At 37.9% G+C, this 27180-nt stretch overlaps 1 protein-coding gene across 1 annotated transcript in view; it reads left to right on the top strand.

Moving 5' to 3' along the window:
- The window catches only part of CDK6 (cyclin dependent kinase 6), a 221302-nt gene that overhangs the window by 52687 nt on the left and 141435 nt on the right, over positions 1-27180 (top strand). The window contains exon 2 of the mRNA XM_082662002.1: positions 4748-4883. Within this exon, the coding sequence (XP_082518128.1) occupies positions 4748-4883 (136 nt within the window). The remainder of the gene's footprint in view (positions 1-4747; positions 4884-27180) is intronic.

The following is a 27180-nucleotide window of genomic DNA, read 5'->3' as shown; positions in this document are numbered from 1 at the left end:
GGATGTAATCCCATCCATTAGATGAAGACAACTTGCCTATGCAATAGATCCAGAATAGCAAGTTAAATGGAGAACGTGAACAGGAAGCAGTCATTCCGAATTACAATGGGTAGGATGCAGAGTTAATTCATGGAGATATTTTGTTATGAGATAATTACATCACTAGGACAGCTGGAAAGCTGAGTGCTGTGCTGGACCGCAGTGCTTGCTCTCTGCCCTGCAGCTGGGGGGTCAGGACAATAGAGACAGGGAGAGGACTTATTTTATGGGATAGTTAGGGGCTTGGCTGACTTAATTGTAAAATGATAATGACCTATCTGCCTTTTTTGGATTTTGTTTTGCGCAGCTAAACTGGATTCGTAGACTCAGTGAATGCTGAGAACTACTTTTTGAACCTTCACTTGGATCGCGTTAAGCTAAGCTCTGATGGATAAATTTTGAATGGTAGTTTTCATTTCCTCTAAAAGTCATCTGAGATACTTTTGTTCATCCTCAACACAATGTGATTATATTTCTCTTATGGAACTGTAGTTATGCAGTCACTGAAATGGTATTTTTGTCAGTTTACTGAATAGCAAAAAAAATAGAATGGTTTTAGAAAGCTTTAAGTTGTTGGTCGACACAAGGAATCAAAAAGTTGAAGTTATTTACCAGGGTTTATTTTCAAATGTTCAGACCTGTCTGGCTCTTTTGTTTTGCAAGTTACAGAGGTTATAGATAGCTTGACCACATTCCTCATTGATTTATATAAATATATTACAGATTGTTAACCTCCTGCCAAACACCAGGGGTTTCATTCAGTTCTTGTTTAGTTCGGTTGCTTTACGTGAGACTTATTGGTTTTATTACAGCATCTATCTTCTCTTTATTGCCCACTGAAGTGATTATTATTTGCTTTGGGATGATTCCAGACAGAGTCCTTGTAGACAAGAAAGCATCAAAAATATTATGTTCTAAAATTCCTAAGATTAGTATTTATAGCTGTTGATTCAAAATGCATTTTCTACCCATTATGACTAATGTAATTTAATTTTACTATGATAATGTTTACTAAGCAATTAAGTCAGACTAAATATCATGTTTTAGTATAGAGTAATATTTCCCAAAATGTCTTCTGTACGGTACTGGGTCTATTGGATGTTGATGGCCAGCATTAGAGCCCCAAACCTACAGGTTCTTCTAGGACTTTTACTTCCCTCGATGTCACTTTTGAATTTCTAAGGAGACGGTAATAGGCTCCATTTCCCAAATAAAATTGATAACGGCACCTTAAAAAAATAAAAAGCATTATCACCTTGAACCAGCGTGAGCCACTTCTAGTAAACACTATTCTTTTTGTAGCCTAGAAGAATATATGATTATATACACTAAAATTTATACAAGAATATTCTACTCTGTGTCTCTTTAAATGTGTGTCTTTAAAAATCCACTTTAAAAAAAATTGCCGATTAAAATTAGTGCCTTTTCTCCATGGCTTATCATTTGGGGCAATTAACAGGGGCTCCAGGGAGCTCACCTTTTGCATATCTCAGGTGTGGAGTCCAGGTGCTGCAGGCAGCAACAGTGAATCTTAATAAATTGAAGAGAGTGATATAACTTTGAGAAAAATAACTTGGGTGGGTTAGATGTTATTCTTGCATTGTGTCATACAGAGTGTTTGAAAATGGTTTCAGTGAGATGAAGCAACATAGCATGCTGCCAGGGCTGTTAGGTAACTAACAACGGTTTGGGAGCAAGTGACCCTTCGGTTTAGCAGTGTTTTATGATCACTTCATTCTCCAGCTACGTCCCTGTCAAAAAATTTTTTTCTTTTGGAAATTACTAAAACGTTTTATGTATTACAAACCATAAGTGTAGTAAGAACTGGAGTTACTAGTTCTTTACTGACTGGAGGCAGTGATAAACAATGTATTTTTTTATTAAGGAAATGTATTACTTATAATAGAAAACATTTTGAAAGTAATGTTTAAGAAGCACAGCTGTAATGATGCAGTTCCCATGTTTGTATTTGATTTTAGTACAGGCCATTTTTGGTTCATTACTGTTTCATTTTATCACAAAAATAGAAGCAACAGATATAAAGAAGCTTGGTAATTGTGGAACTCCTTTTTCTTCTTCAAAAGGAAGAAAAAATATTCCATTGTATATATTTGCCACATCTTCTTTATCCATTCATCTGTCAGTGGACACTTAGGTTGCTTCCATGTCCTGGCTATTGTAAATAGTGCTGCAATGAACATTGTGGTACATGACTCTTTTTGAATTATGGTTTTCTCAGGATATATGCCCAGTAGTGGGATTGCTGGGTCATATGGTAGCTCTGTTTTTAGTTTTTTAAGGAACCTCCATACTGTTCTCCATAGTGGCTGTATCAGTTTACATCCACCAACAGTGCAAGAGGGTTCCCTTTTCTCCATACCCTCTCCAGCATTTATTGTTTGTAGATTTTTTGATGATGGCCATTCTAACCAGTGTGAAGTGATACCTCATTGTAGTTTTGATTTGCATTTCTCTAATGATCAGTGATGTTGAGCCCAGCCATAAAAAGAAATAAAATTGAATTATTTGTAGTGAGGTAGATGGACCTAGAGTCTGTCATACAGAGTGAAGTCAGAAAGAGAAAAACAAATACCGTATGCTAACATATATATGGAATATAAAAAAAAAAAATGGTTCTGATGAACGTAGGGGCAGGACAGGAATAAAGACACAGACGTAGAGAATGGACTTGAGGACATGGGGAGGGGGAAGGGTAAGCTGGGACGAAGTGAGAGAGTGGCATGGACATATATACACTACCAAATGTAAAATAGTTAGCTAGGGGGAAGCAGCCGCATATCTTGGTGCTTTGTGACCACCCAGAGGGGTGGGTTAAGGAGGGTGGGAGGGAGATGCAAGAGGGAGGGGATATGGGGATATACGTATGCATATAGCTGATTCACTTTGTTATACAGCAGAAACTAACACAACACTGTAAAGCAATTATACTCCAATAAAGATGTTAAAAAAAAAAAGGAAGAAAGAGTAAAGCTGTCAAAGTATGTGGGTTAAATGGAAAGAAGATTGTTCAAAGGAGCCTATGAATAAATGGTAGTTACCTCAAATTACCAAATTGAAAGAGTTGTTTTCATAAACTTCCCAGGTTTCAGATCCATGAATGATAGCAATCATGTTTTTCAGTACGGCATGCATATGATTTATGGCATTATTTTTAATAAATTTGTTAGTTAGGAGTTTTTACTTTGTCAGAAGAATTTTTCAGAATAAGTCACATTAGTGATACTCGAAGACTTTAGAAATTTAGAAAAAGTTAAGTTTATAAGTAGATAATTAAAACTTAGAAGTCAGAATATTTGGAAGTAGACAAACGTAAGGAAGAAATTCTGTTGATCTTAATTGATTTTAATGGAGTTGTAGAACTCACCCCAGGCTGCCCAAAATTAAAAAGGAGTTTGGACCTGGCTATAAAGTATGTGTGGTTGGTGGTGGTGGTGTTCACCCCATCGATTTAACTTAATTATGGTGTTCTTTAGTTTCTTTTAAAGTTTACTTTAGATTAACACTGAAGTACCAAAGGTTATGGAGCCCATTTAGCCCAGAAATGCTAGTAGAGTGGCGTGGTGAACCAGCTAGGCATTAAAAATTTAAGAGGTAAGGTACAAAGTGGATAACTGAGAGTCAACCCTGCCTTTCAGTAACTGGGTTATATGCACATTTATAGTTAGTTTCTTTGAAGAAGGTGTTGTTTCATTTTAAAAAATGAAAGAAAGAAATATGAGTAGCACTTTTATTAGCCTTTTCTTAGTATTTATATTACATTCTTGTCAAGAAATTTATTTATAGCTTGTTTATGGGTGGTGTGTTTAACTCTTTAAATGTTTGGTGAGCATCTCATGTGCCAGATAGTATCTTTGTCTGTTGAAGCTAAAGGAAATTCTGTCCTTTGTCTTGAAAATTCTTTTGACTACTGAAGGCTTTGTTCTTAAAACTTAAATTTTGAATTTGTCGTAGGATTTTATGGAAGGAATTGAATTCTCCCATCCAAACATAATTATAAAGTTTGTCAATCTGCCTTTGTCATCTAAGGGCAATATAGTTTACAAATGCAATTTCTGCCCCCCCCAAAAGTTAAAATTTCACAGTTTTTATTAGCATGATATTTGGAATTTTAAAACTAAGAATTCATGCCCATTCCAGGGAAATGATTTGATTCACCAGGATGAGAAGGCTTTCTTAGAAATAAACCAAAGTTCTCCTTATTCCATTATAGTTATTTTCATAGGCATAATTATAAGACCTTAAATTCCAGGAAAATCTAAATTGCAGAGTCCAGCATCTCCAGAAAATGCTCAATCTGTCTCTTTAATAATTCTTGACCTGTGAGCTAAGAACCATATTTTTCCTAGAGGCTGCAGTTTTTGAAACTATCTCTATCAGCAAATTCTGCCTAAGATCTTAACTAAGGAGCCCTCCAAGCAGGCATTCTCATGTTGCAGTCGTGTTGCTTTTTCTTTGCCATTGTGAATTTTGTCACCACTTAACCAAGTGCTCTGCCCCTGAACTTTCATATCGATATTAAACTATCAGATCCTATTAGGTATCCTTACGTATTATCACAAGGAATGATCAAACCTGTCCTTTTTTCCCCCTAATTATGTGATCAAATTGAGGGATATGTGTAAGACTTACAGGTTACTTCTTTGCTTATTACCACCTACTTAATACCTCTTTTTTTTTTTCCTTTTAGGTTGTTTGATGTGTGCACAGTGTCACGAACAGACAGAGAAACCAAACTAACATTAGTGTTTGAACATGTTGATCAAGACTTGACCACTTATTTGGATAAAGTTCCAGAGCCTGGAGTGCCCACTGAAACCATAAAGGTACTAAGAATCATCTCTCTGCCTGGTCAAACAGTCACACTGTTATATAAACAATGGCACTCTTTCCTTATGAAAATTGCCAAAATTAGAGCCTTTGGAACTCAATATATAGTTAAATATATCTAGTATGACTAAGTGGGATGTTTAAAGAATGGGGTATATTCTAGTTCACTAATTTTAGGGCTCAGTGGAAAAAACCCTTTAGTTCTAATACATATTAAAATTATTGGAAAATATCTATTTGTACATTATCTGGCCCTAAGCTTAGAAAGTATAGTGTAGTAAGTATAGCTCAGCCTTTTTCTGATCGTTTGTGGACTCTCAGGGTTATAATTTAAAACATCATTCATGAGTATATTGAATATGTAATTGTATACTGGTCCTAGGACATACCTATGCTATGTAAATCTGAAATATTGATTGTTAGGCCCTTCTTTCTCCATTTTCTCCTCATTCATAAAACATTTATAGGAAGCCTAAGTGTCAGGTACCATCCCAAACTCTTGGGATTCAAAGATGACTTAAGACTCCTTGGAGGTCAGCAAGCTAGACGCATTGTATTGACTAGAGGTCCTTTCTTCCTTTAGGTCTAATGGGAAGAGCTACTTATAAAGCTCTGTTGGTCTTACTTTGTTCTGCTTAATTGAACTTCCGAGTCGATCTTGTAGATCTGTGCATATCATGGGCAGGTTTTCACAAAGACCTGTTTGTTTTTGTGAATTAGGTGAAACAGGCTCCTTACCTTATCATTCTTTGTGTAGAAATGAGTTCTAGAGTTCAGCATCATTTTAGATAGGAGTTAATAGCTGAAAACAGTTTATATTCTGAACAGAGTAAGAAATGTCTTTTAGTGATAGCTAGGTGGTGTTCCCAGATACTGATGCATTTAGAACGTGATGTACTGAATGATTTATTTCTTGGGTTTTAGACTAATGTAGAATTTATTTTCTCCTATCTGCCTTTCATAAAAGAATATGGTGCTCAGGAATGGTCTTGTTGCTTCCTGAGCAGTTTCAGGGACAGTAAGGCCCTTTAAACATAGGTATTCCTAATTACCTGTTCTTGGTCCTTTTCTCTTCTATCTCTGCATCCCTTTTTTCACTCAAATTCTATTCCAATCCTGTGGCTTCAGTTCTTTCCTTTATGAGTTTGTCCAAAATACCATGTTCAGCATGCAGGGCAGAGTATAGCCCTGTTTTGTGTTCTCTGCTTTCTGGCCAGATTGGGCTAATCCCCATCCTCTTACTGTGGCTCATAATTTCCTACCTCCGTGGGCTTCCTTCTCGTTGCCATTCCTTTGCTCCCCCCCACCAATAACTCTCTGCTTACATTTTTCAAGGCCCACCCGAGATATCATTTGAGCAGCCTTTATAGCTGGATGTAATCTCATTTGTCTTATAGCTTGTTCTACATCTCTCCCTCTTTATCATATTTTCTACATTTAATTGTGATTATTTGTGTCCATGTCTTACCTATTCATTCATCTTTGTATCCTGACAGTCCCTACTCAGTGATTTATACACATAGGTACTCAATAAATAAGACACATTGCCAACCTTTCTTCAGATATAATTAATTGAAAATTGTTTTTTAAATGACTTCCAACAGCTTAAACACGGACTGTCAAAATAAGCATTAGCTTCTTCTAATCTATTTCTAAGTTCAAAAATTTCATTTGAGGGAGGTCATTTTTTTTTTAAGCAGCGAGACAAGGTAACCATATATTTATACCCTACATTGCCACCTACATGGATCTTTCGAGCTTCACGTTAAATTCTCCTAGGACGTTAGAGGCTGCTGAGTGGAATCATTTGCAAAAGTGTGTGTAGTTAAAATGACTGATAAACCAGAGTGATGTGCTTAAACTAAGGCTTGATCAGGCAAGAGTAGAAAATGAAGTGGGGTGGGGGAAACTCCCAAGGGTGGGAGTAGAGAGGTAAGCAGGATTCAGAGAGGAACAGGCAAAAAGGTGGTCACTAAGGTGAGGTGAAGGAGAGGAGCCGGGGAATGGCCAAGCCAAGGTTGGGGAGCGGGGGATTGGTGCTTATCAACAGAAGCTTTTGACAAGGTAACTTGTTAAAAGTATTTTTTGAGTTCTTCATCTATCCAGGGAAAGGGAGTGTCATTTCGTTCTGTGTTGAACAGGAGATTCTCCTGGAGGCTGTTAAATTTCTTCAGCCATCAGGGACAACAGCCCCACAAAGGTAGAGGTGGGTGCAAGGGCTGTGGTTATTTAAGGTTTGCGGTTAATGGTGTTTTGATGTTTTCGTAGTAAAATAAAACTATGGTCAACTGAAATATTTCAGGCGATTAATTTGTATGTTAACGGCTCATTGAACATCTTTTGCTAACTTAAAAGCTAGTCGCAAGACCCGTTTCGTTTTCACCCTTAATTTTTTTTTTAATTGAAGTATAGTTGATTTACAATGTTGTTTTTAGTTTCTGGTGTACAGTGAAGTGATTCAGTTATACATATACATATATTCTTTTTCAGATTCTTTCCTATTATAGTTTATTACAAGATATTGAATATAGTTCCCTTGCTATACAGTAGGACCTTGTTGTTTATCTATTTTATATATAGTAGTTTGTATCTGCTAATCCCAAACCTAATTTATTCCCCCCTCCCCGCCCCTCTCCCCTTGGGTAACCGTAAGTTTTCTATGTCTACGAGTCTGTTTCTGTTTTGTAAATTAAGTTCATTTGTATCATTTTTTTTAGATTCCACCCATAAGTGATATCATATGATATTTGTCTTTGTCTGTTTGACTTCACTTAGTATGATAATCTCTAGGTCCATCCATGTTGCTGCAAATAGCAGTAGTTCATTCTTTTTACGGCTGAGTAGTATTCCATTGTATATATGTACCACATTTTCTTTATCCATTCATCTGTTGAAGGGCATTTAGGTTGCTCCCATGTCTTGGCTATTGTAAACAGTACTGCCGTGAACACTGGGGTGCATGTATCTTTTCAAATTAGAGTTTTCTTCAGATATGCCCATTCATCCTTAATTTTTAAAAATTTTCTGAACTGTGCTGATCTACTTTTCTTCCTTATTAAATATAAGGGTTTTTTTTTTTAGCATTTGTGTTTGAGGTTCTTTAAGGCCATCCTTAAAAACATGAGTAATCATTTAAAAGCACTATAATACTATCAAATGGATAGTTTTAAGCTGAATATGTGATTGACATAAATTTATTTTTAATGAACACTTTTATCTTTTGTTTCTAAGTTGACATCTTTTTAAGCACTGGTATGAAGGATAAACAGCTGCTCAGTAGGAAGTTCCAGCTAGTTGAGGTTCTGGTTAATTGAATTTTTCAAGCACACAGCCAGAGAACAGAAATATTTTGTTGTTGTAGAGCTCATTTATGAGAAGTCTCAATAACTATATCAAGTGAATATTGTTATTATGAGGAACCTATTGGGAACATGGATTGGATTCTTTATATAGAATGCTTTGTTGTAGTAAGAGTTTTTCTGAATATACTCGTACAAAGGTTAATTGAATATTTACAGGGTGAGTTCTGTGCTAGGCACTTTGAGGACACAAAACTGCATAAGTCATGAACCTGCACTTGAGGACCTTAGAATATAAGAGCACACAGAAGCATGTGGGACACTTCTCTATGGTTATTTAAGTAGTTTAGTTGGTGTTTGATACTTTCAGGTTTAAAAAACCCCACTTACTTATGAATAAACACAGTCTGTAGCTGATTCTTTGCATTATGGTACCAAAATATTTTCTAAAATGTTCTTCGAAATCATAAATATTATTATTGACATTGTCTTGCATATATCAGAACTCGCCATGTTGCAAAATAGACAAATAGGTAAAATATTTTAACATGAAATAGGTGTAAAACAGGAAGTCAGGGAAAGACCTCATATTCAGTTGGTTTAGGCTGTGGGAATTTTCCTCCACTACCTGTCCCCCACCATGTTTTCTGTGGCACTGTTTACCTGTTGGTCCGCCTCAATTCACTATATTCGAGCGCACATTCAGGACATAAATTGCATTAGGTGAGCCGTACTTGGGTAAAACTGGGATGTTGCATGGTCTCTGACTAGCTATTACAGAGGTAAACTCTTTCTGTTCAGTACCATTTTCATCAACCTGTTTGTTATAAAAAGAGCCCGTGAGGGCTTCCCAGGTGGTTCAGTGGTTAAGACTCCATGCTTCCACTGCAGGGGGTGTGGGTTCGATCCCTGGTCAGGGAAGTTCCACATGCCACATGGTGCAACCAAAAAAAAAAAAGAAAGAAAGAAAAGAAACAAACAAACAAAAAAAGAGCCCATGATGGGCTTATTTTCCCAGCTTACATATATCACATAACAATTTTTACATGCATTTAATACCATTTGTTTTTAAAAGTAAAAATGGCAGAAAACCACCCCTGAAGCCCTAAGTATTTGTGAAGGTTGATAGTTGGGTGAACTCATTAGGGGAAATTCTGTCATTATCATATGGTCTGGACTGAAAATTGTCATTGAGAGGCTTATGAGAATAAAATAAAATCATAGGTGGTTCTTTCCAACATTTTACAATACACCTGTTCTAAAAATAAATAAATACATTTATACGTCTTATTCATACTTCATCTTGAAGTTTTCATCACATTCTTTAATCTCTTTTCTTGATGTCCTGAGATATATTCATTCATGTTGATGGTGACATTTGCATAACGAAACCTCTTGACTGCTATGCTGTGACATCAACAGATACTCAAACTTTGCCTCGTAGGCTTATTATTGCCATATCTTGCTTTCCTATTTCTAGTTCGGAATGTTTTTTTTTTTTTTTTTTTTTCCGGTACGTGGGCCTTTCACTGTTGTGGGCTCTCCCGTTGTGGAGCACAGGCTCCGGACGCGCAGGCTCAGCGGCCATGGCTCACGGGCCCAGCCGCTCCGCGGCACGTGGGATCTTCCCGGACCGGGGCACGAACCCGTGTCCCCTGCATCGGCAGGTGGACTCTCAACCACTGCACCACCAGGGAAGCCCAGAATGTTATTTTTTGATGTACTTAATTGTGGAGGAATGCAGTGCCGTCTGTGTAATTTTAATTTGATCATTTGAGATTCGACATTGTCTTCTTAGACCGCCATGCTTAAACTTATGAGGCAATAACTGACACCTTATGATTGTCTTATTTTTTTCTTTGGGGGTTCATAATACATTCTGAGTACCTGTGTTTATGTAGCACCTTTCATTTATGGGGACTTTATGAGAAAAGAAAAAAAAGGCTTCCAGATTGTTAGGTTTTCTCTTTCATGCCTTTATCTGCTACCTTATGAGAGAGGATCAGAAAGAACTGTAAACAAATTCCCTCACCTTGTTCCTTAGTCATGTGTAACTGCTACCCAGAAAAAGAACTATATGGCAGGATATATATGGGGAGAGACTCCTGTGTAAAATCTTATGCTTTACATGTTTTCAAAGGTAATGCCTTCTTTTACTAAACCATCATTTGGTACTCAGGCTTCCCTCTCTAGTACATTATCTCTCCTAGTATATGACCTGGCTTCTCAACTATCTTTTTAACGCTTTGAGAACCTAGTTTCATTCTTTGGACATTTTGTACATGTAACACGCTTTTCACGAATAGAAATTCAAAGGCACTGAAAGCTCACAGAGAACACCAGCTGCCTCTCCAAAGTAGAACACAGTTCTTTCAGCTCAAGACCACATGGCCTCTTTGGATGACTCAGTCTTGGAATAAAAATTATATTTTATTTGTGTATCTATATGACAGATGAATTCTATATGGCTTGAGAAGGCTGAAAGACCTCAAGGTTTATGTGTCTGTGTGGGTCATTTTTCTCTGTGAATTAGATTTCATTTTATCTTCGATTGAATGTTTCTTAGAGATTTCTGTTGGTTGTAATATTTTCAGTAAGAGATAAAATGTACTATTAAGTTTATTTTACAAAACCCAGACTTCAGAGACTGACACACACTGTTAATAGCACCTGTTTTCTGCCTCTGGGAAAGATCTGTTTTCATGAATAATATCTGCTTGCAGTAAACAGTGGCTCTGGTGTCAGGTTGGGATGCCCAGGGCTGATTCATCTTTCTCCATCTGACATAATGCAAAGTGACTGCCTGGTCCCTGGACTCTGATGAGGAAAGCCTCTCAGAGCCTTCTCTCCTCTCGCCCCTAAAGGAATCAAGCCACGGCCCCGCTCCGCTGCTAGTGGTCTCCACTTTGCCTGAATTATGAGCAGGTGATTTGTCTCATCTTTGCAGGACACAGAGCAAATTAACATGAAAATATCGCTTCCCAGAAAACAAGGCAGGCTTGAATGCCCTGTCGCTGCCGGTCATTAGCCATCTGCCACCGACACTCATACTCTGTTTATCACATTTGAAATTCAGAGCAGATGTTGCATAATAAAGTGATCCCAAAAACAAGACAAGAAATTCAAAGAACAAATACTTCACAATAATGATAAGGATCCTGGAAGGAGATTTTTTTCAATCTAATAGCAAGGCTGGACTTAACTGAATAGACCATGGTTTTAAAAACACACACAGGCACATGCACACACATCTTTCCTGGTGTTTAATGCACACTGCTTTTTTTGTAGTCACATGAAATAATTTTTGAAGAAAGTGCATTTGTGAAAGATGCCTGAGAGGACTGTTTAATAAGATTAATTGTAATAAGCAAAGTGGAATGTTGTAATAACACTAGTTCTGGTACAAAGGACCTCATAGGTCAGTCATGCCAGTGTTGGTTTTTACTCTAAAATGGGCCTCAACTTACAGCAATGTGACTTAAATTACTTCACTCCTGTAGTATAGTTGGATCTCTCAGGGTTTGTACCTAGCCAGTGTGGTTGCCCAGACAGCTTATTTTCTTCTTGGTACTCAAGATCTCATGTTCCCTCTACCCTTTCCCTCCCCTGCCTCCTCCCCTGCCCCCCACTCTTCCCCCCATCCTCCACCCCCCATGCGTGTGCGCATGTGCACGCACACTCACACACGCATACTCACACACTCTTAGCTTCCCCAGGCTCTGCGTAGCTCAGCCCCAGCTTCCTCCTCAGTCCCTGGCTTTGGGCTCTCTCCAGCCTCAGTCCTAAGAGTCTTTCATTTAAGTTTCACTACCCTTCCACATTAATGTAACATTTTACAGGATTGGTTATTGGAATGTTTTACCTAATCAGCCTATGCGCATTCTAGACCCTTCTTATGCCTTATAAAAAGCACATCATTCGTGGTATATTAACAATTGTGCTTAGAGGCATTCTGCTTTTTAAAACTCAGGCGTCTGAACTTTCATCAGGAATGTAACCTATGTCATACATTTTCTCTGTGGAAAGTCAGCTTGGAATGTAGTCTTCTGACTCAAAAGAAATGCTTTCTCCGCACAGACCACACCCTCGTTCCCACCCTTACCTGTGTATGTGCCCGCCTCACTCCCCCCGCCACCAACACACAGAATTTGGGGGGATTTTTAAAACAGGAACATCAGCCATAATGCTAAGCAAAAGTTAAGCATCCACCCTGGGGGTTGCTAGAGGGTTAAATCAAAGTGGCCCCAGCAATTGACCATCATCACCTCTAATAGAAGAGCTGATCGGAAGGAAGTGAGTCAACACTGAGTTTACCTCAAATTTAGGGGGAAATGTAGGGTGAGTGAGCTACATCTGTGGTAACTTTCAGTAACTCTTCAGGGAGAACATTTTTAGATCATCTAGATTTTGAGGACTCTCCCAGAAACAAATCCTTAAGCAATTTCCCAAGCCCTTGTAGTAGTTGAAAATATCGGAGAAAGAGGACAGAATTATGCAAATACATGATTATCTAAAAGTACGGAATAACAAACTATAACAGAGTTATTTTGTAGTTGTTTTTTTTTTTCCTAACAGGAAATATGGGTTAAAAAGAAAAAAAAAACACTAGTGTCTTTCTAAAGGTACTGTAAGACTGACTCACTAAAATAAATATTGACTCACTAAAATAAACAAATGACACTTTGATCAAGCTAATAATAGGTAAGTTGGAATCTCTTTAGAAAGTGCTTCCTCACCTTGGGCATTAAATCTGTTTATAGAGCCCATGAAAAAGTTGCAGGCAGTATATACCCAGTGCGTATCACCATGGTGACAGATGGCCGAGTGATGCTCCACAGAGAAGAGGGATATTCCTCACCCAAGTTTAGTGTGTGCCTAAGCTCCCTGGTTACAGTATCTTTTCTGGCTCTCTTCCTCTAAATGTTGGGTGATCCAAAGCTTCACCCTCATCTCTCTTCTCCCTGTCTACACTTTCTGGCCAGGTGATAGGTGATGTCGTTCAGTCCCAAACCCTCAGGTATCATTATTCTCCAGCCTGACCTCTCCCCCTTGCTCTAAATGCATTATAGTCGACCAACCGTTCCGTTTGATATCTCGCCACCAAAACATTGCCCAAGAATCTTCTCCCCAGCTCAAGCCTTCCCCATCTGCCCAGTTGTTTGAGCCCCAAACCTAAGGATCCTTCTAGCCTTCTTTCCTTCACAATCTTCATCTAATCCCTTAGCAAGTACTTTTGGTTTTATCCCCAAAAGATAACCCCAGTCCGACTGCTTCTCAGTATCTTTGTTGCTAGAGCTCTGGTCCAACCCATCAGACCAGCTTCCTAACTCAATATGCTGTTTCCACTCCAGCCCTGTTGTAGATTATCCTCCATACAGCAACCAGAGGCACCTTATTAAAGCATAAATAAAAGTATTACTCCCTTGCTGAAAACTTTTCTCCAGTAGTTTGCTATGACTTGTAGAATAAAATAAAAAGTCTTGCATGACCTAGAGCTCTTCCTTCCTACCCACCCCCTTCCTCCCAAGCTCTGCTCTGCCTCTACTCTTTTGGTTCCCTGTCCTTCAGCCACACCTGCCTTCTTTCTGTTCTTCCAGCATGCTTCCAGCTCAGCGTGGGTACTTATTGTTCACTGTGTTTGGAATGTTCCATGCCTCTCCCTCCCAAGCCCCACAGGTAGGGTTCCTGTTTCTCACCATTCTAATCCCAACTCAGGTTCTGTCCTAACGACTCCTCTGATCACTTCACCTACCACTCCACACCTACTTACAGCTTACCACATTACAACACGTCGTGCCATTATATCTTCTTCAACACTTAGCCGAAGTGATCTCATTCACTTTTTTATATTTTTCCCAGCTAGAAGGTGAGAGCTTTGAAGTCCAGACTCTAGTTTATTGCACTATCCCCAGTACTGTCTGGAATATATAGATGACCCCCAGTAATCATGTGTTGGTAACTATATTTTGATGCCTACATTTCAGAGTTAATTAGAGGGTTGATTACATAGGCACCTACTTTCCCATTGTACAAGTGAGGAAGTTGTACTTTTTCAGGCATACATAAGTATATATATATATTTATTTTTCTATTATATATATGCATTTACATATATAACAGAATAATACATATGTATGCATATACATACATATATATGCATATACATATATAAAATAGAAAAGTAAGCTGAGAATATGCCATAGCTCAACACATCTACGTGGCTCTTTCTTCATGGTGGGCAGGGACACTGTGGGATTATCCATATTGTAACTAAGGATTTGCTTGGTTGGCTTGGCTTAGATATAGTCTAAAACCAATAATGGATCTCCACTAGAACTATAAGGCATTTTCTCCTTTAATATAATACTGACTTGACTAAATTCCCAAAATTGTTCTCTTTCAATGTTGGACTCTGCTAATTGTGTTTTATACTAAGGATGGGACACTGAGTCCAATGAAGCGATTGATGGACGCTATGAATCTTAGAGCCCATTCTCATCTCTCAGGGGTAGAGTGACATATTTTTTAAAATTTAAATGTAAGTTTCCATATACTCACTGTGTGTGCAAAGTTCTTTCTCATCCCCACCATGAGAAGTAGCAGCTTCAAAGAGTTAAGTTACTTTAAAAAGATCTAATTGGAAAAACTCTCCTATATTTATTCATTTGGATTTTTATCATTCGTATCCAGAGATTTCAGATACCCATGTGGTTGTGGAGTTTGGAAGTTAAGAAAGCACGTTCTACTAGAGCAGTTGCTAATGATTTGCAGTCACTAATTTTTAAATTAGTGAAAGGCATCTAGAGAAAGTATCCACCAGTTATCTAAGATTGTAACTTCTTCCTCATTCCTAAGCAAGGTGGAAAGGCTTAATCAATTGTTTCATTGCAGTTAAAATCATTATTGGTTCTATTAAATATTTGTTGAAATGAGTAAGTGCTTTCACAAATGGTTGTGCAATGAAGTCCATAATGAAAACCTCATAATGGTAGGTATGAGAATCAAATATCTCTAGCAAATGAAATACTGTTGCAAATACTCTCCTTCTGCCCTTCCTCTTTCTCATCACCACTATCAAAGAGCAAAATTCTCCAAAAAGATTGACTCCAGTGGGAAAACTCAAATGAGGAGAGTTTGACCTGAATTTGGATTCATTTATCTAAATCAGGGCCTTGATGCAAGCATCTGAACACTGTGACTCTCGATGTCTTAGGAATTAAAAGAAAATTCTGTGAATGTTAGAAATGACTAAGCATAAATCTAATCTTTAAAAACTCTAGCTACCACCGTACAATGGAAGCCTAATTTGGATGCCTGGAAAACAGACTAAACCCAACAAATTTTGTAAAAATGAGTTACCATCTCATAAGGGGTTAATGAAGTTAAGGTAAACATAATGCTCTTTCTCCAGGTGTGGTCAGTGAATCACCTTACATAGTCGCCTGGGGTGCTCATTTAAATTGACAGTCTTGCCCTAAACATAATCTCAGGAGGGAGCTTCCAATAAGTACCCTCTGATGTTGCTTATAGACACTGCTGTTTAAAAGATACTCCTTACAGTTTGACATATGACCCTACTTGGAAATGGAAAATGTCTGAGATGACTCAAACCTCTGGAATATTTGCTTGCCTATGAGTAGGTGGCCCCGGCCATTCAGAGGACTCTAATCTAAGCTCAGATGAATCAGGTGTGGCATTTTAACTAACGCCGTCTGACTGTATGAATACTTGTTTAAAAGCACTGATGTTTTATTCCTTAAGATGGTCTATTGGAAAATGCTAACTCATTTATATGAATTACAGAGAAAACGCTTAGGAACATGAGAATTCTAACTAGAAAGTCTTAAGCCGCCCAGAAAGCTACTCTTCTCAAAAACAGTGTTCATGGCATATCATGATTTGACCTTTGAAAGATGCTTTTTGTTTCATTTCACTTAATGTTCTCACAGTTCTCTGTGGTCCTAACTTAGTAAACCATTACCAGATTTGCAAGGGTAATGATCAGAATTCCTAACCCTGTTTTATTGATTTGATGAGGAACCGAAACCATATGAAACTTAAGTGAATCATAGGCATAGATTTTTAGTGCTGACACTAATGTGGCCAAACAGTGTTCAGGTACTTACTTTGAGGCTCACGCATTAGAAGATAATGAGTGCTCAGAATTTCTTCCACTTGTGTTTCTAAGCCTTTAACAAATGTAAGCTAGTAGCTTTGTTGGTTTTTATATTTACCATTGCTCTTTGCTGTCCCTGACCATACTTGTTCATTTTTCCTTTCTTGGACAAAACCAAAGAAATATTTATCATTCTACTCTAGTATAGTCACACCACTTTTAGATTGGAAAGCTAAAATAGAACATAGCAGGAAATTGGGGACCACAGGGCATAGGAGGTTTCACTCCGAATTAAGTTTAGGAACTGCAATGTTAAAGGGTTTAGATCTACACTGAGCCATCAGATGCTGATTGATCTGGAAACAGATATCCTTAATTGAAGTTGCTCTGTGAATGTGTTTAGTTTTATGAATATGTTGGAACACTTACTGAACACTTAATGAACATTTTAATTTCACTATCACATTTTATTGTTTAAATCTGGAACTCACCATTACCCATAGCTGAAGACCTGAAGTGTTTACTGAGACAAAGGTGTGGTATAAAAGCTGTAGGTGAGGGCCCTGCTTCCTTCCGTCTCTTCCCTCTGTAAAAATATATTCCGAGTCAGGAGGCTGCGGGTGCAAGAAGACGGAAGACATTGGTTTGTAGTAACAAGAGAAGAATTGATTTAATGGGTTCCAGTGAAAAAGGAGAGATTTATGTACCCTCAATAACCACTCCCTAAAAGTTAGCTCTTTTAAAAATACGTGATGCTGAGTGTAAATATCTGAAACATTACATTACTAACTTTTGTTTCCCCCATTTTGATTCTTTCTCTAGTCATAGCAGTTTATCTTGTAGACCTGAAGTCATTTAATGTTTCAACCAGATATTAAAGGTGGCTTGATTCATGTCTTCAGTGCAAAACTACATGACTCCAAATAAATGAAAATCAAGGACATAAATATTGGTTAAGTTGGTCTTTGGCATCATATATTCTAAATGTTGCCACTGTATTAACGGCCCTTGATATGCTTCTCGTGATTGCTGTAAGATCTTGATAAAAAACAGGAGTTGGGAAGAAAGTAAAATATAAGTTACATTAGAATGAGTTAAGAAAAGAGTTGCATTTTGGTGTCGTCCCAAGCAGGGAGATTTATGAAAGCATCGCACACCAAGAGAAAGGACTTCTTTTCTGTTTCAGCTCCATCACTTTCACCACCACAGTTTCACAGGACTTCTTACTTTATTTATCACCAAGTTCCATAATTAACATATGGTTCATGTTATTGATTTCTCAGGTTTCAAAGTAAAATAAATTGAGCTTTCTTCCACATTTAGAATATACAGTTTTTTTAAGGAACTCTAAACAAAGACATGCATTATTTGTAAGTTAGAGAGCAGCTGCCAGAAAACAGAAAATTAGGAATGGAGTCATGGGTGAAATAATAGAGATACTGTTCAGAGGTAACCCTTTGTACAGCAGGAAATTTTCCTTAGAAAAGAGACAGCTGAGTTTGCTTGTAAATTTTGCTAGAAACAGGACTGATTTAGTAACATTTAGTGCTGGTTAGGAGGCTGAAGACAGCATTCCAGCTTTGGATACCAAGCAATTGCTGTCTTTTGTGGTTTTGTATAAAGTCTAAACACTTTATAGTTTTAAAAGGTATGTGTATATGAGGGGGGTGCTGCTATTAATTTTTTTAATGAATAGAATAATATATCAAATATCAGATCTGAGAGTACAGGAGGGTTTTCTAAGCATAAAACAGTAGAAGTTGTCACAAAGGAAATACTTCATAGATTAGACCATAAAAATTTTTAACTTAAAATATTACAAATAGAACTAACAGGCAAATAAAATATTTGCCAAAAATACAGCAGACGTTTAATATACTTAACATATAAAAAGCCCTTAGAAACCAATAAAAAGAAAATTACCTAATTCAGATATGAATAAAGAACATGAACAGACAGATTCACAAAGAAATACGTATGCACAGAATCGCTGGTAGATAGGTAGGGGAGGTATTCCACTGCACAAATAATCATTGAAATGCACATTAAAACCAGAATGTATCATTATAGGAGATGATTAAATGAATTATGAAAATTCATTTAACAGAATGATTTTTCAAAAAGACTCATTTTTGAAGAATTGCCTAAAGAAAGATAATATTCAAACTGTATATATAATACAATCCCAATTTTGAAATTATTTCAAATAGATGCATAGAAAACTAGAAGGAAATAACGTTAAAATACTAAGTGTATATCTCTGTTAAGGTGTGGGTTGTTAATATATAAGTGAGCATGTACATTAAGCCATATGCAATTGTCAGTAGTTGACTGATTCAACCTAATATTTTTATAATCTGACAAAAGGGTGTTATGTGTTTTAGTACGGAATGCCTTCTATTATAGAAAAGTTGAAGTTCTTATATCTGAATCTTTTCTTGAGCCCGACATAAGAATTAGCAACATAATATCATGTCGTTTGTGGTTAGGCGACACAATAGGACAGATTTTGTAAAGTAATCAATGTGTGTACATCAAAACATTTAATACTTGTTTATTGATGCTGATGATATGGATAAAAGGGCAAATGTTGAAAGACTGGGGAAAAAAAGTGATCGGGTCTTCTAATCAGTCTTACACCATTGTTACTATCTCCTTTAATCTTATCTGCATTTTACCATTAAATGGTATAATGGGCAATGGAGGAATTTCTGTTTATTGTAAATGGAAGCAATTGCTGGTGAGTCGTAAACTTTTAAATTAATGTCTGCATATAAAATAAAGTTACAAGCCTGTTTTTACTACAGTGGCAGGTACTGGTGTGGGTTTCTTTAATGATCTCTAGGTTTTCAGTATTTTTTACATGGAATCAACTTTCAATCCTCTTGTTAAAATCAGCTCATAACACTTACAGTATATAGTTCAGCAAAGGCTGTTTAGGACTATGCATTATTCTGTGCCTGCTAAAAAGGGAACATTTCTTTTCAAACCCTGAATTGGCCTCTACAGGGAGATTGCCCACAGATATTGAATAGATAAGATGTTGTGAATGCAGAGTTAGTTTAATGAAAGAGTGTCAGTTGTCTTTCCTATTTTCCCCAAAGTAAATTATTTAATTTGAGACAAAATGGTAACAGCGATCTTGGTAATACACTTGCCCTTATAATAACGTGAATAACTCCGCTATCCACTCAAAGACAAGCTACTTTTTTTCAAAATTAAAGGGGGAAAGTGATGCCATACAAAGGGAATTTGAATATATGCTTATTATTATTATTTTTTTAACCTTTCCTTAAAGTCTATTGTCTCTTCCCATTTGTGGCCTTTTGAGCACACAAAGATGAACATAGACCAGGGTAGATGATAGTAAATGAAAATTGTTGAAGATATGTCATTTATAGAAAGATGAATACCCATAGCTTTGGTGGTCCCCTTGTTGGGTTTAGAAAACTGCATCACGAAACACATTCAAAATATTGAATTGCTTGTATCCCAGACTGAATCCTCAGTACAGTGGGTAAAATTGCTGTGTTCCAACTTAGCTCTGTGAGCCCCTAAGAAGATACTCTTAAAGTGAACACAGCAGCAGCTCTTGATGATAACCTAAAGTATTGGGTAGGAGGGAGTCCCATTTCACTTGGAGAGAAACCACTGAGCTTTCTTTCCTCCAGCCAAAATAACAAAGTCCTAGCCTCTGGTGATTGATGAGCATGTTGCCAGGGGAAATGGACTGGAAAATCATCCCTTGTCTTTTACTTGCCACAGGAAATCCATAACAGAGATCTCCATTCTTCTTGTTCTGATAAGAGGCCTAACGAAGCATCCAGAAGGGCCGTGAAGCCTGGAAATGTGTTATATCCAGCTGCTTGCTGGGTTGCCTTTTAAAATACAACTCATAATTCCCTAACTCACAAATCGAACATGTGTGCAGTTGGATAGCCTTTGACAAGCCATGCAGCTTTTTGACCATTACAATGTGGCAGTTGAGCCGAGAGAGGCTGTTTTAATAAGTACAGGTATCCCCTGTTTAACCTAACAATATGCATTTCAAAAGGTATCTGTGCAATCAAATTCAATACGTAGCATTCTCTTACTTTGGCATTGTTAAATTGGATATTCACAGGCTGGAAAAACTTGGGAGCTCAGAAATGAAAGCTAGGGCTAAATTTGTAAATGCAAATACAAATAATGTTTTAACTAACCAGAAACGTTGTGAGAAGCACCCCCCAGCACACCTCCTGCCCTTCGTGGGTAAGGCCGCAGCGCTGCTGCTGAAGCTGTGGGCATCACACTGCAAGCTTGGGATTGCACATGCACATGGCTTCGGGAATACTTGCGGAGTCAGTTTTGAGGTGTTCAAGCTCAGACCATGCAGTTGTCACATGAGAGGGACTGTGTCTGAATTTGTTTGGGATTTCTGTTTATTAAGGTTTCCACATTGGTCTTGGCAAAAGGGATCTGTTATTTAGTAGTTTCTCAGCACCCTTTGGATTTTGTGTGTTTGGATTTTCATTAAAATACTACTTTGTTATCAGAAAGCAGGAGTCCTTAAAGACTCCTATATTGGCAGTGAACACTAAAAGAAAGGCTCAGGTAGCCTTATGTAGTATATTTTGGAAATGTGTTTGTTTAAGAGATTAGAGTTTCCACTTCCATGACTTCTTCCTTTGTGTTTTTTCCAGGCCTGCATTCCAATTCTGAGTTAGAAATGTTTTAAAACTTTCCTAAATTATATTTATAGAAATAACAGCCCATCCACTAAAGTTATTCCCAGAGCCTTTATTTGCTAGTGGTAGGCATGCAAGCTGTTTTATGCTTTCTCTCTGGTCTTATGCTTCTTGCCCTAGTGACTTGGAGAATTTTGTTGATTCCGTTTGTTGGTGGAAAGATAGATGGCCAAAGAATGACCATCCTGAGGCCACCACTCTAAGGCTGGCTTTGAAAAGCCCTCTTGGAAGTGGAAACACATGTTCGTTCTCCCCAGGACCAACCTGGTAACACTGCAGGTTATTGCAATCTCTCCTCCCACTATTCCCTCCCCCAAAATGAGAGGCCTGTTGAACTTAGACCAAAACCTCTACATTGTTCATTTGCTGAATTCCCTGGTTGCTGCGAGTGTTCCGTGTCCCTTATGTTCTCAGAAACTGGCTACGTCTTCACATCAGTACACTGTAAAACTTGGGATGGAAGCGAAAGTGAATTGAACAGATTCTTGTTTTTATGAGAGCATCCACTACTTCAGAGCACCCAAATTTCACTCCATTGCCATGCCCAGACATAAAATTGAGGCACCTCTTTGTTGTGCCTTTCTGACATGCCCTCAGGGCTTCCAAATTTATTATAAAACACTTACCAGTGTAATTTTCCCATTGCAGCTTTCCATCTTTCTCCTTACACTTGACTTTTGAGTTGTATACAACATCACGGTGAGGTGAAGTTCCTGTTTGCTCCTCCCCCCACCCCCCTTTTAAAAAATTTATATGCCTTTATTTGTTCTTCTGAGCCCAAATCAGCAGGGCCTAATCCATAACAGAGCCACCATTTTAAGTCCCCACCGGCTGAGTTTGATTCCTGATTATATAAAGAGGAAAAAGCAGATCTTGCCAAGGTTGGGGCAGATTCCCCAACCTTGCAAAACGTTGCAGACAATTAATGGGCTTGAACTCGAGATGCTTTTGTGCGTGTGCTTGTATGTGTGAGAAAGAGTGAAAAAGATACCCCATGCATAGAATTTTTAAACTGGGCAGCTCCATGGTAGTTCACTAGAGGCAAGAGATACCCTGTTGGCTCCTAGGCCTTCCTGGAAGCCACCTGCTGGAAAAGCTTCCTTGGAGACGAATGTCACATGGCTTCCTTTGGCCTGAATGATGTTCCTACCCGAGCTTATACCTGAGGAGGCCTTGGAAGAGGAATACTTCTTATACCCTAAGTACTGTGGTGATTGGGGTCCTACAGTTTGCCACTCAGGAAAATAAACCGGCGTATTAACTCCCAGCAAACGCTACCTCCTTGGTTTGAAGCGGTTTGTAAAGCATTTTCTTCCTGGTTTGTGCGCCCCACATTGTTTCGGCTTCTCTCATCACTGACCAGCTGGCTCGTTGGTGAATAGAACTGTGGGCCCCTCGCCATGTTTCATGTGAGGTCTTGGCTGGGTGGCAAACAGGCAGCCTGTAGCCAGTGTCAGCAATTCAGGAGGAATTGGCACAGCAGTGTCCCCATTAATTTCTGCTTGTCACATACTGTCATGCAAGTTACACCAGAGAGGAAATGACCGTTAAAAAAAAAAAGGTACCCTTGTGGCACTGGGTCCCCTCCAGACGTTCCCCGAGGTTAAACAAGTGGATACAATTAGCTCTACACAGACAGCTGCGGGGAAGGGAAAGCCTAGAAGTAGGCCCCAGGGCAATGTGTCTTTCCTGTTAGCAAGGAGTGTCAGCTATCAACATCTGCCATATTTTAACCCTTCAAAGGGCCACGTAAATTAAGGGGAGCTATTATCCCACGCTCTGCTGATCATTATCAATCATAATGCCTCGGGAAATTACCACAGTGCTGCTGCCTTGGTGGCAGGTTTTGTCCTGTGGGGAGCGTTCTTTATGTTTTTGCCAGGAGCAGAGAAGGGCAGTGGAGGCAAAGAGGGTGAGGGGAAACTGGCTCTTTAATCGTTGGTAATTTACTGCCACAGGGAAGGGGACTAGAGTGGCAATAAACTCTTCTTCAGTTCAAACTCAAGTCGTTAAAATTGGTGGGCTCCAGCCGGCTTCCATTTCCAAAGAGATCAGTCTTGCTGACTGACTTTTGTCAAGCCGTCTTCACCAAGAGCGATGGCGGCTTTTAGAGCACAAACAAGAGCTTTGGGAAATGAGAACCAGTTTTAGAGGAGGAAGGCGATCCAAGATGAGAAAAGAAACTCTAAAATAAATTAGAGGCTTCCAAAAACTGTTGTTTTAGTTTTCAAAGATTGAAATGATTAAGCTGCTGTTATCCAAATGGAGTCCTGACTAACCTTTGTAAGCACATACTGTGCTTTGGGGTAGATTTGTCTGGTGAAAGTCTGATTGCCAGCACGGAGCGACGGGTGAATGAGACAGTCCCATGTGAAATTATGTTTGTTGAAATGTACTCGTTTGAACTCATCATAAAAACTGGAGGAAAAAAAAGAATGGTTTATTACCATGTTTTAACCCCAACAGGTATTGGGTTCATATTTGTGTACTTAGAACTTTCTTTTCTGAAAAGATACCATTTTGCTTGGGGGCATGAGTATTTATTTCTCGGTCAGACAGGAGTTCTGAAAGTGGTCAGTAATGATGACTGCAGGGGACCTGAGCTGATGTTCACCTGTATGATTGCACAAGGACAAGACAATGGAGGGAATAATCATCTTTGGATTTTCCTGAGTCGTTACTTAATGTTACTAAGGAAAATTCTGGCATCCTTTAAAATAACTTTAAGTAAGGGCTAAGAGCCACCATCAGAATAACTGAGTAGAAGTAACACTGTGTCATATTATCTAGACTTCATTTCTTCCTATATGGAAGAAAAGGTGGCATGATCACCAAGGAGAGCTTGAAGGTGTTGTCAGCAATGAATGTGAGAGCTGTTGCAATCCTATGGCATCATTAGTCTGAGACCCTCATTTCATAGACCCTCATTTTATAGGAAACAGAATCTCAGGGACTTGTCTACGATCTCACAGTGAAGTAGAGGAAGAACGCAAGTCTCTCCTTCCCAGGTGAACTGTTCATATCATTCCACGGGCTGCTCAGTAGAGCCCATTTCAGCAGCAACAAATTGGTCCCTTTGTCCTGTTGACAGCAGGGAGTAGGAAGGAACCATAAATCTGGGATCGAGGCGACTTTCTTCAGTAAGGGGCACAGTCAACTTCTGCCATGACGTCAGGCTGTGAATTTGATGCACCAGTTTTAGTTGGCCCTATTAGAGCAAGAGATGCCAATGTTAAAAGATGGTCTTCTTGTACAATTTTAAGTATATCTAGAAATATCTAGAAGTATTTCTTAATTTTAGTGTCAAGATAATATATAGATTTGGGGAAATTAACCTCTTTAGGTATTTACAATCTTTTCAATATTAGATCACAAAGAAGAAAAAGCAAAGTATACATAAATGTGAGCCCACACGAATATGTGGTCAGTCCCTAACTATGAGATCTCTTTTTGTCTTGTAAATGTCTTATAGACTAAATATGCGTTTTTCTATTACTCATGTTACTGATCCCTGATTTAGGGGATAATCAGTAATTGACTTCTGTTTGAGCTTAGGTGAATATTGAAGTATATAATTTAATAAGTTATTAAATGTCACCACAATTTGATGCTCAGGAGTGGCTTTATTCACCATAAAGTAGATTCTTATTTCAGTTAAAAATGAGAACACAGAGAAACTAAATTACTATACTTACTGATGTTTGAATAGCATTGTTTTCTCAGAATTGTTTCTTAGGCCTGATTTCAGGATCTGACGTACAATGTCAGGCTTCAGTTGAAGCACATACCTGAAGACTGCCTAGGCCAGAGGAATACCAGATGATTGGAAACAGAATAGCAGAGAAAATACCAATTTAGTGAACAATAATGAGCCAATTAGTCAAACAACATTGGGTTGAATTTCATGGGAAGGTACTGAATCATTACCAACTCTTGTGGTATTCAGAATCATAACATCAATCATGATGAACCACTTTGGTAGTCATGTGTCCATAATATGTAATTCCATAAGAATTCTCTTGGTTTTGGCATTAATTAATAGTGACTCTATTTTATAAAATGGCATATTTCATTGAAAACATTTGTATTTAAACACATCAACTAAGAACTTGAAAAATCTTTCCTAGCATTCGTTAGAATTATAATTGCTGAGTTCCCATGGGAAAAAGTAGTTTCTCATTTTAAGTCCCAAAGTTTCAATAGGATTTGGTATAGCATTTTGTTTCACTTCTAGTCCTAATGACTCACTGAATTCCTTTCCCCAGAACTTGTCCCCTGTTTACCCTCGGCATTTGCTCTCATGTAGACACAAGCCTAGTGAATCAATAAGCATGACTATTTTCATGAACAGTTAAATAGTTCAATGTTGTATACAATGCCATTGGAAGACATTGTCTAGTCTGCCGGTTTAAGGAAAGTTAACATTTCTTATACCTTTATATCTTGGTTGAATTTGGTTTTTTAAAAATGTTAAATTCTGGGGGAAACTTGTCAAAGCTGAGCCTGGGATATTCTCATGCAGTTGGGAAGTAGCACTGTCTCATTTTACAGGTGGAGGCAGCTGGCATAACCAGCTAATTAATGACTTGCCCAAGTTCACACAAGTAAAACGCCAGGAGCTAGATCTGTCACTCTTACACAATCCATTAGACTGTTTTCATCTAAGTCATCGTAGTAGAATTAAATATAATTTATGTATCTTTGTCAGTACTATTTAATAAGTCCGATTTGCATAAATGTTTTAGTATTTCCGTGCCCTCCAGGCCATTAAGGCAATTAATTTTTATAGTTTTAATTATTATAAGCCTCTAAGTGTATAAAATAAATTCAGAAACAAAATAAAGACAGATACATATAATTTTATTATTATTAAATCCCATGGTGTCAATGATAGTATTCAGAAGTAAAAGCTTTTCATTAGATATTGGCTGCTTATTATGTATATTGCGTTTTGTTTAACACCTCTAAAATTATATTCAGAGTTAAGGAGAATATATTCTTAATTCTGCAGATTTACTTGTAAACCATTCTGGAATACATAGTGCGTTTTCAAAGATAGAGCTTGTTTCTTTAACATAAAAATCCTGTAAAAAGTTAACAGAACTGCCCATGTGATCACTACTTTTGTGATGTTTCCTCACAGATCTGTAAATTTTCACCTGTCTGGGTTTGTTGTTGCCATATTGTTGTCATTGAGAAAAAAATTCCACGTTAGGATAGTCTCTAGTGAAATTGTCTTCTTTCCAATAAAAAGATCCTGCCCCTTCCCTTATTTATTTATTTATTTATCTATTTATTTGTTTATTTATCTATCTTCCTTGTGGTGCGTGGGCTTCTCATTGCGGTGGCTTCTCTTGTGGCGGAGCACGGGCTCTAGGTGCACGGGCTTCTGTAGTTGTGGCACGCGGGCTCAGTTGGTGTGGTGCACGGGCTTAGTTGCTCCGTGGCATGTGGGATCTTCCCGGATCAGGGCTCGAACCCGTGTCCCTTGCATTGGCAGGCGGATTCTTAACCACTGTGCCACCCTTTTTTTAAATTTTGGGAGAATGACACAGGAATTTTAAAGCAATTGTGAATTAGAGCCCAGCTTAGTTTAAGACAAAGTTTATCCCAAATACCCTTTTTCTTCTTAAAATATCAGTAATAATCTTGCATCTGAAATAGGGATTCATTATCACCTTCAGACTTCTTAGCAGTTTTTCTTGTGACTTAGTATCTTATGCCTTTATTTGAGAACAGGTAAAGATTGTGAGAGACCACTGAAAATAGAATTTTAGCATTTTGAAGGAATTACTGTGTTACATCGCTCCTCCAGGCAGTTTAGAAACCACTCCTGGAATTTCTTTTTGTTTATTTAGTGTTTTGTAGTTTTTAGAATCTGTGTCCACTTCCTTTGTGAAAAATAAGAAGACCTCCCAGACTGTAATTTTTACTATCAACTTCTGTAATGATCACATATGACATCCCTATAGAAAATATACTTTATAGTTGTTTAGGTGGTAATCCGTACTCTGCCTCAAAACCTAGGAATAGTTTTAATAAGCCATTATAAAATCTATCATTAAATATCATTAAACCCTTTTTTAAAAAATTCATTTATGCCAGGTACATTTTTATATTGTGAAAGCTGGATTAAACCAAAACAGAGTTT

The sequence above is a fragment of the Grampus griseus genome (assembly GCF_964374135.1).
Source record: "Grampus griseus genome assembly, chromosome: 9".
In the NCBI taxonomy this organism is placed as follows: Eukaryota; Metazoa; Chordata; class Mammalia; order Artiodactyla; family Delphinidae; genus Grampus; species Grampus griseus.
The sequence above is the reverse complement of the archived record's forward strand: the minus strand, read 5'-3'. Positions and strand labels throughout refer to the sequence as shown.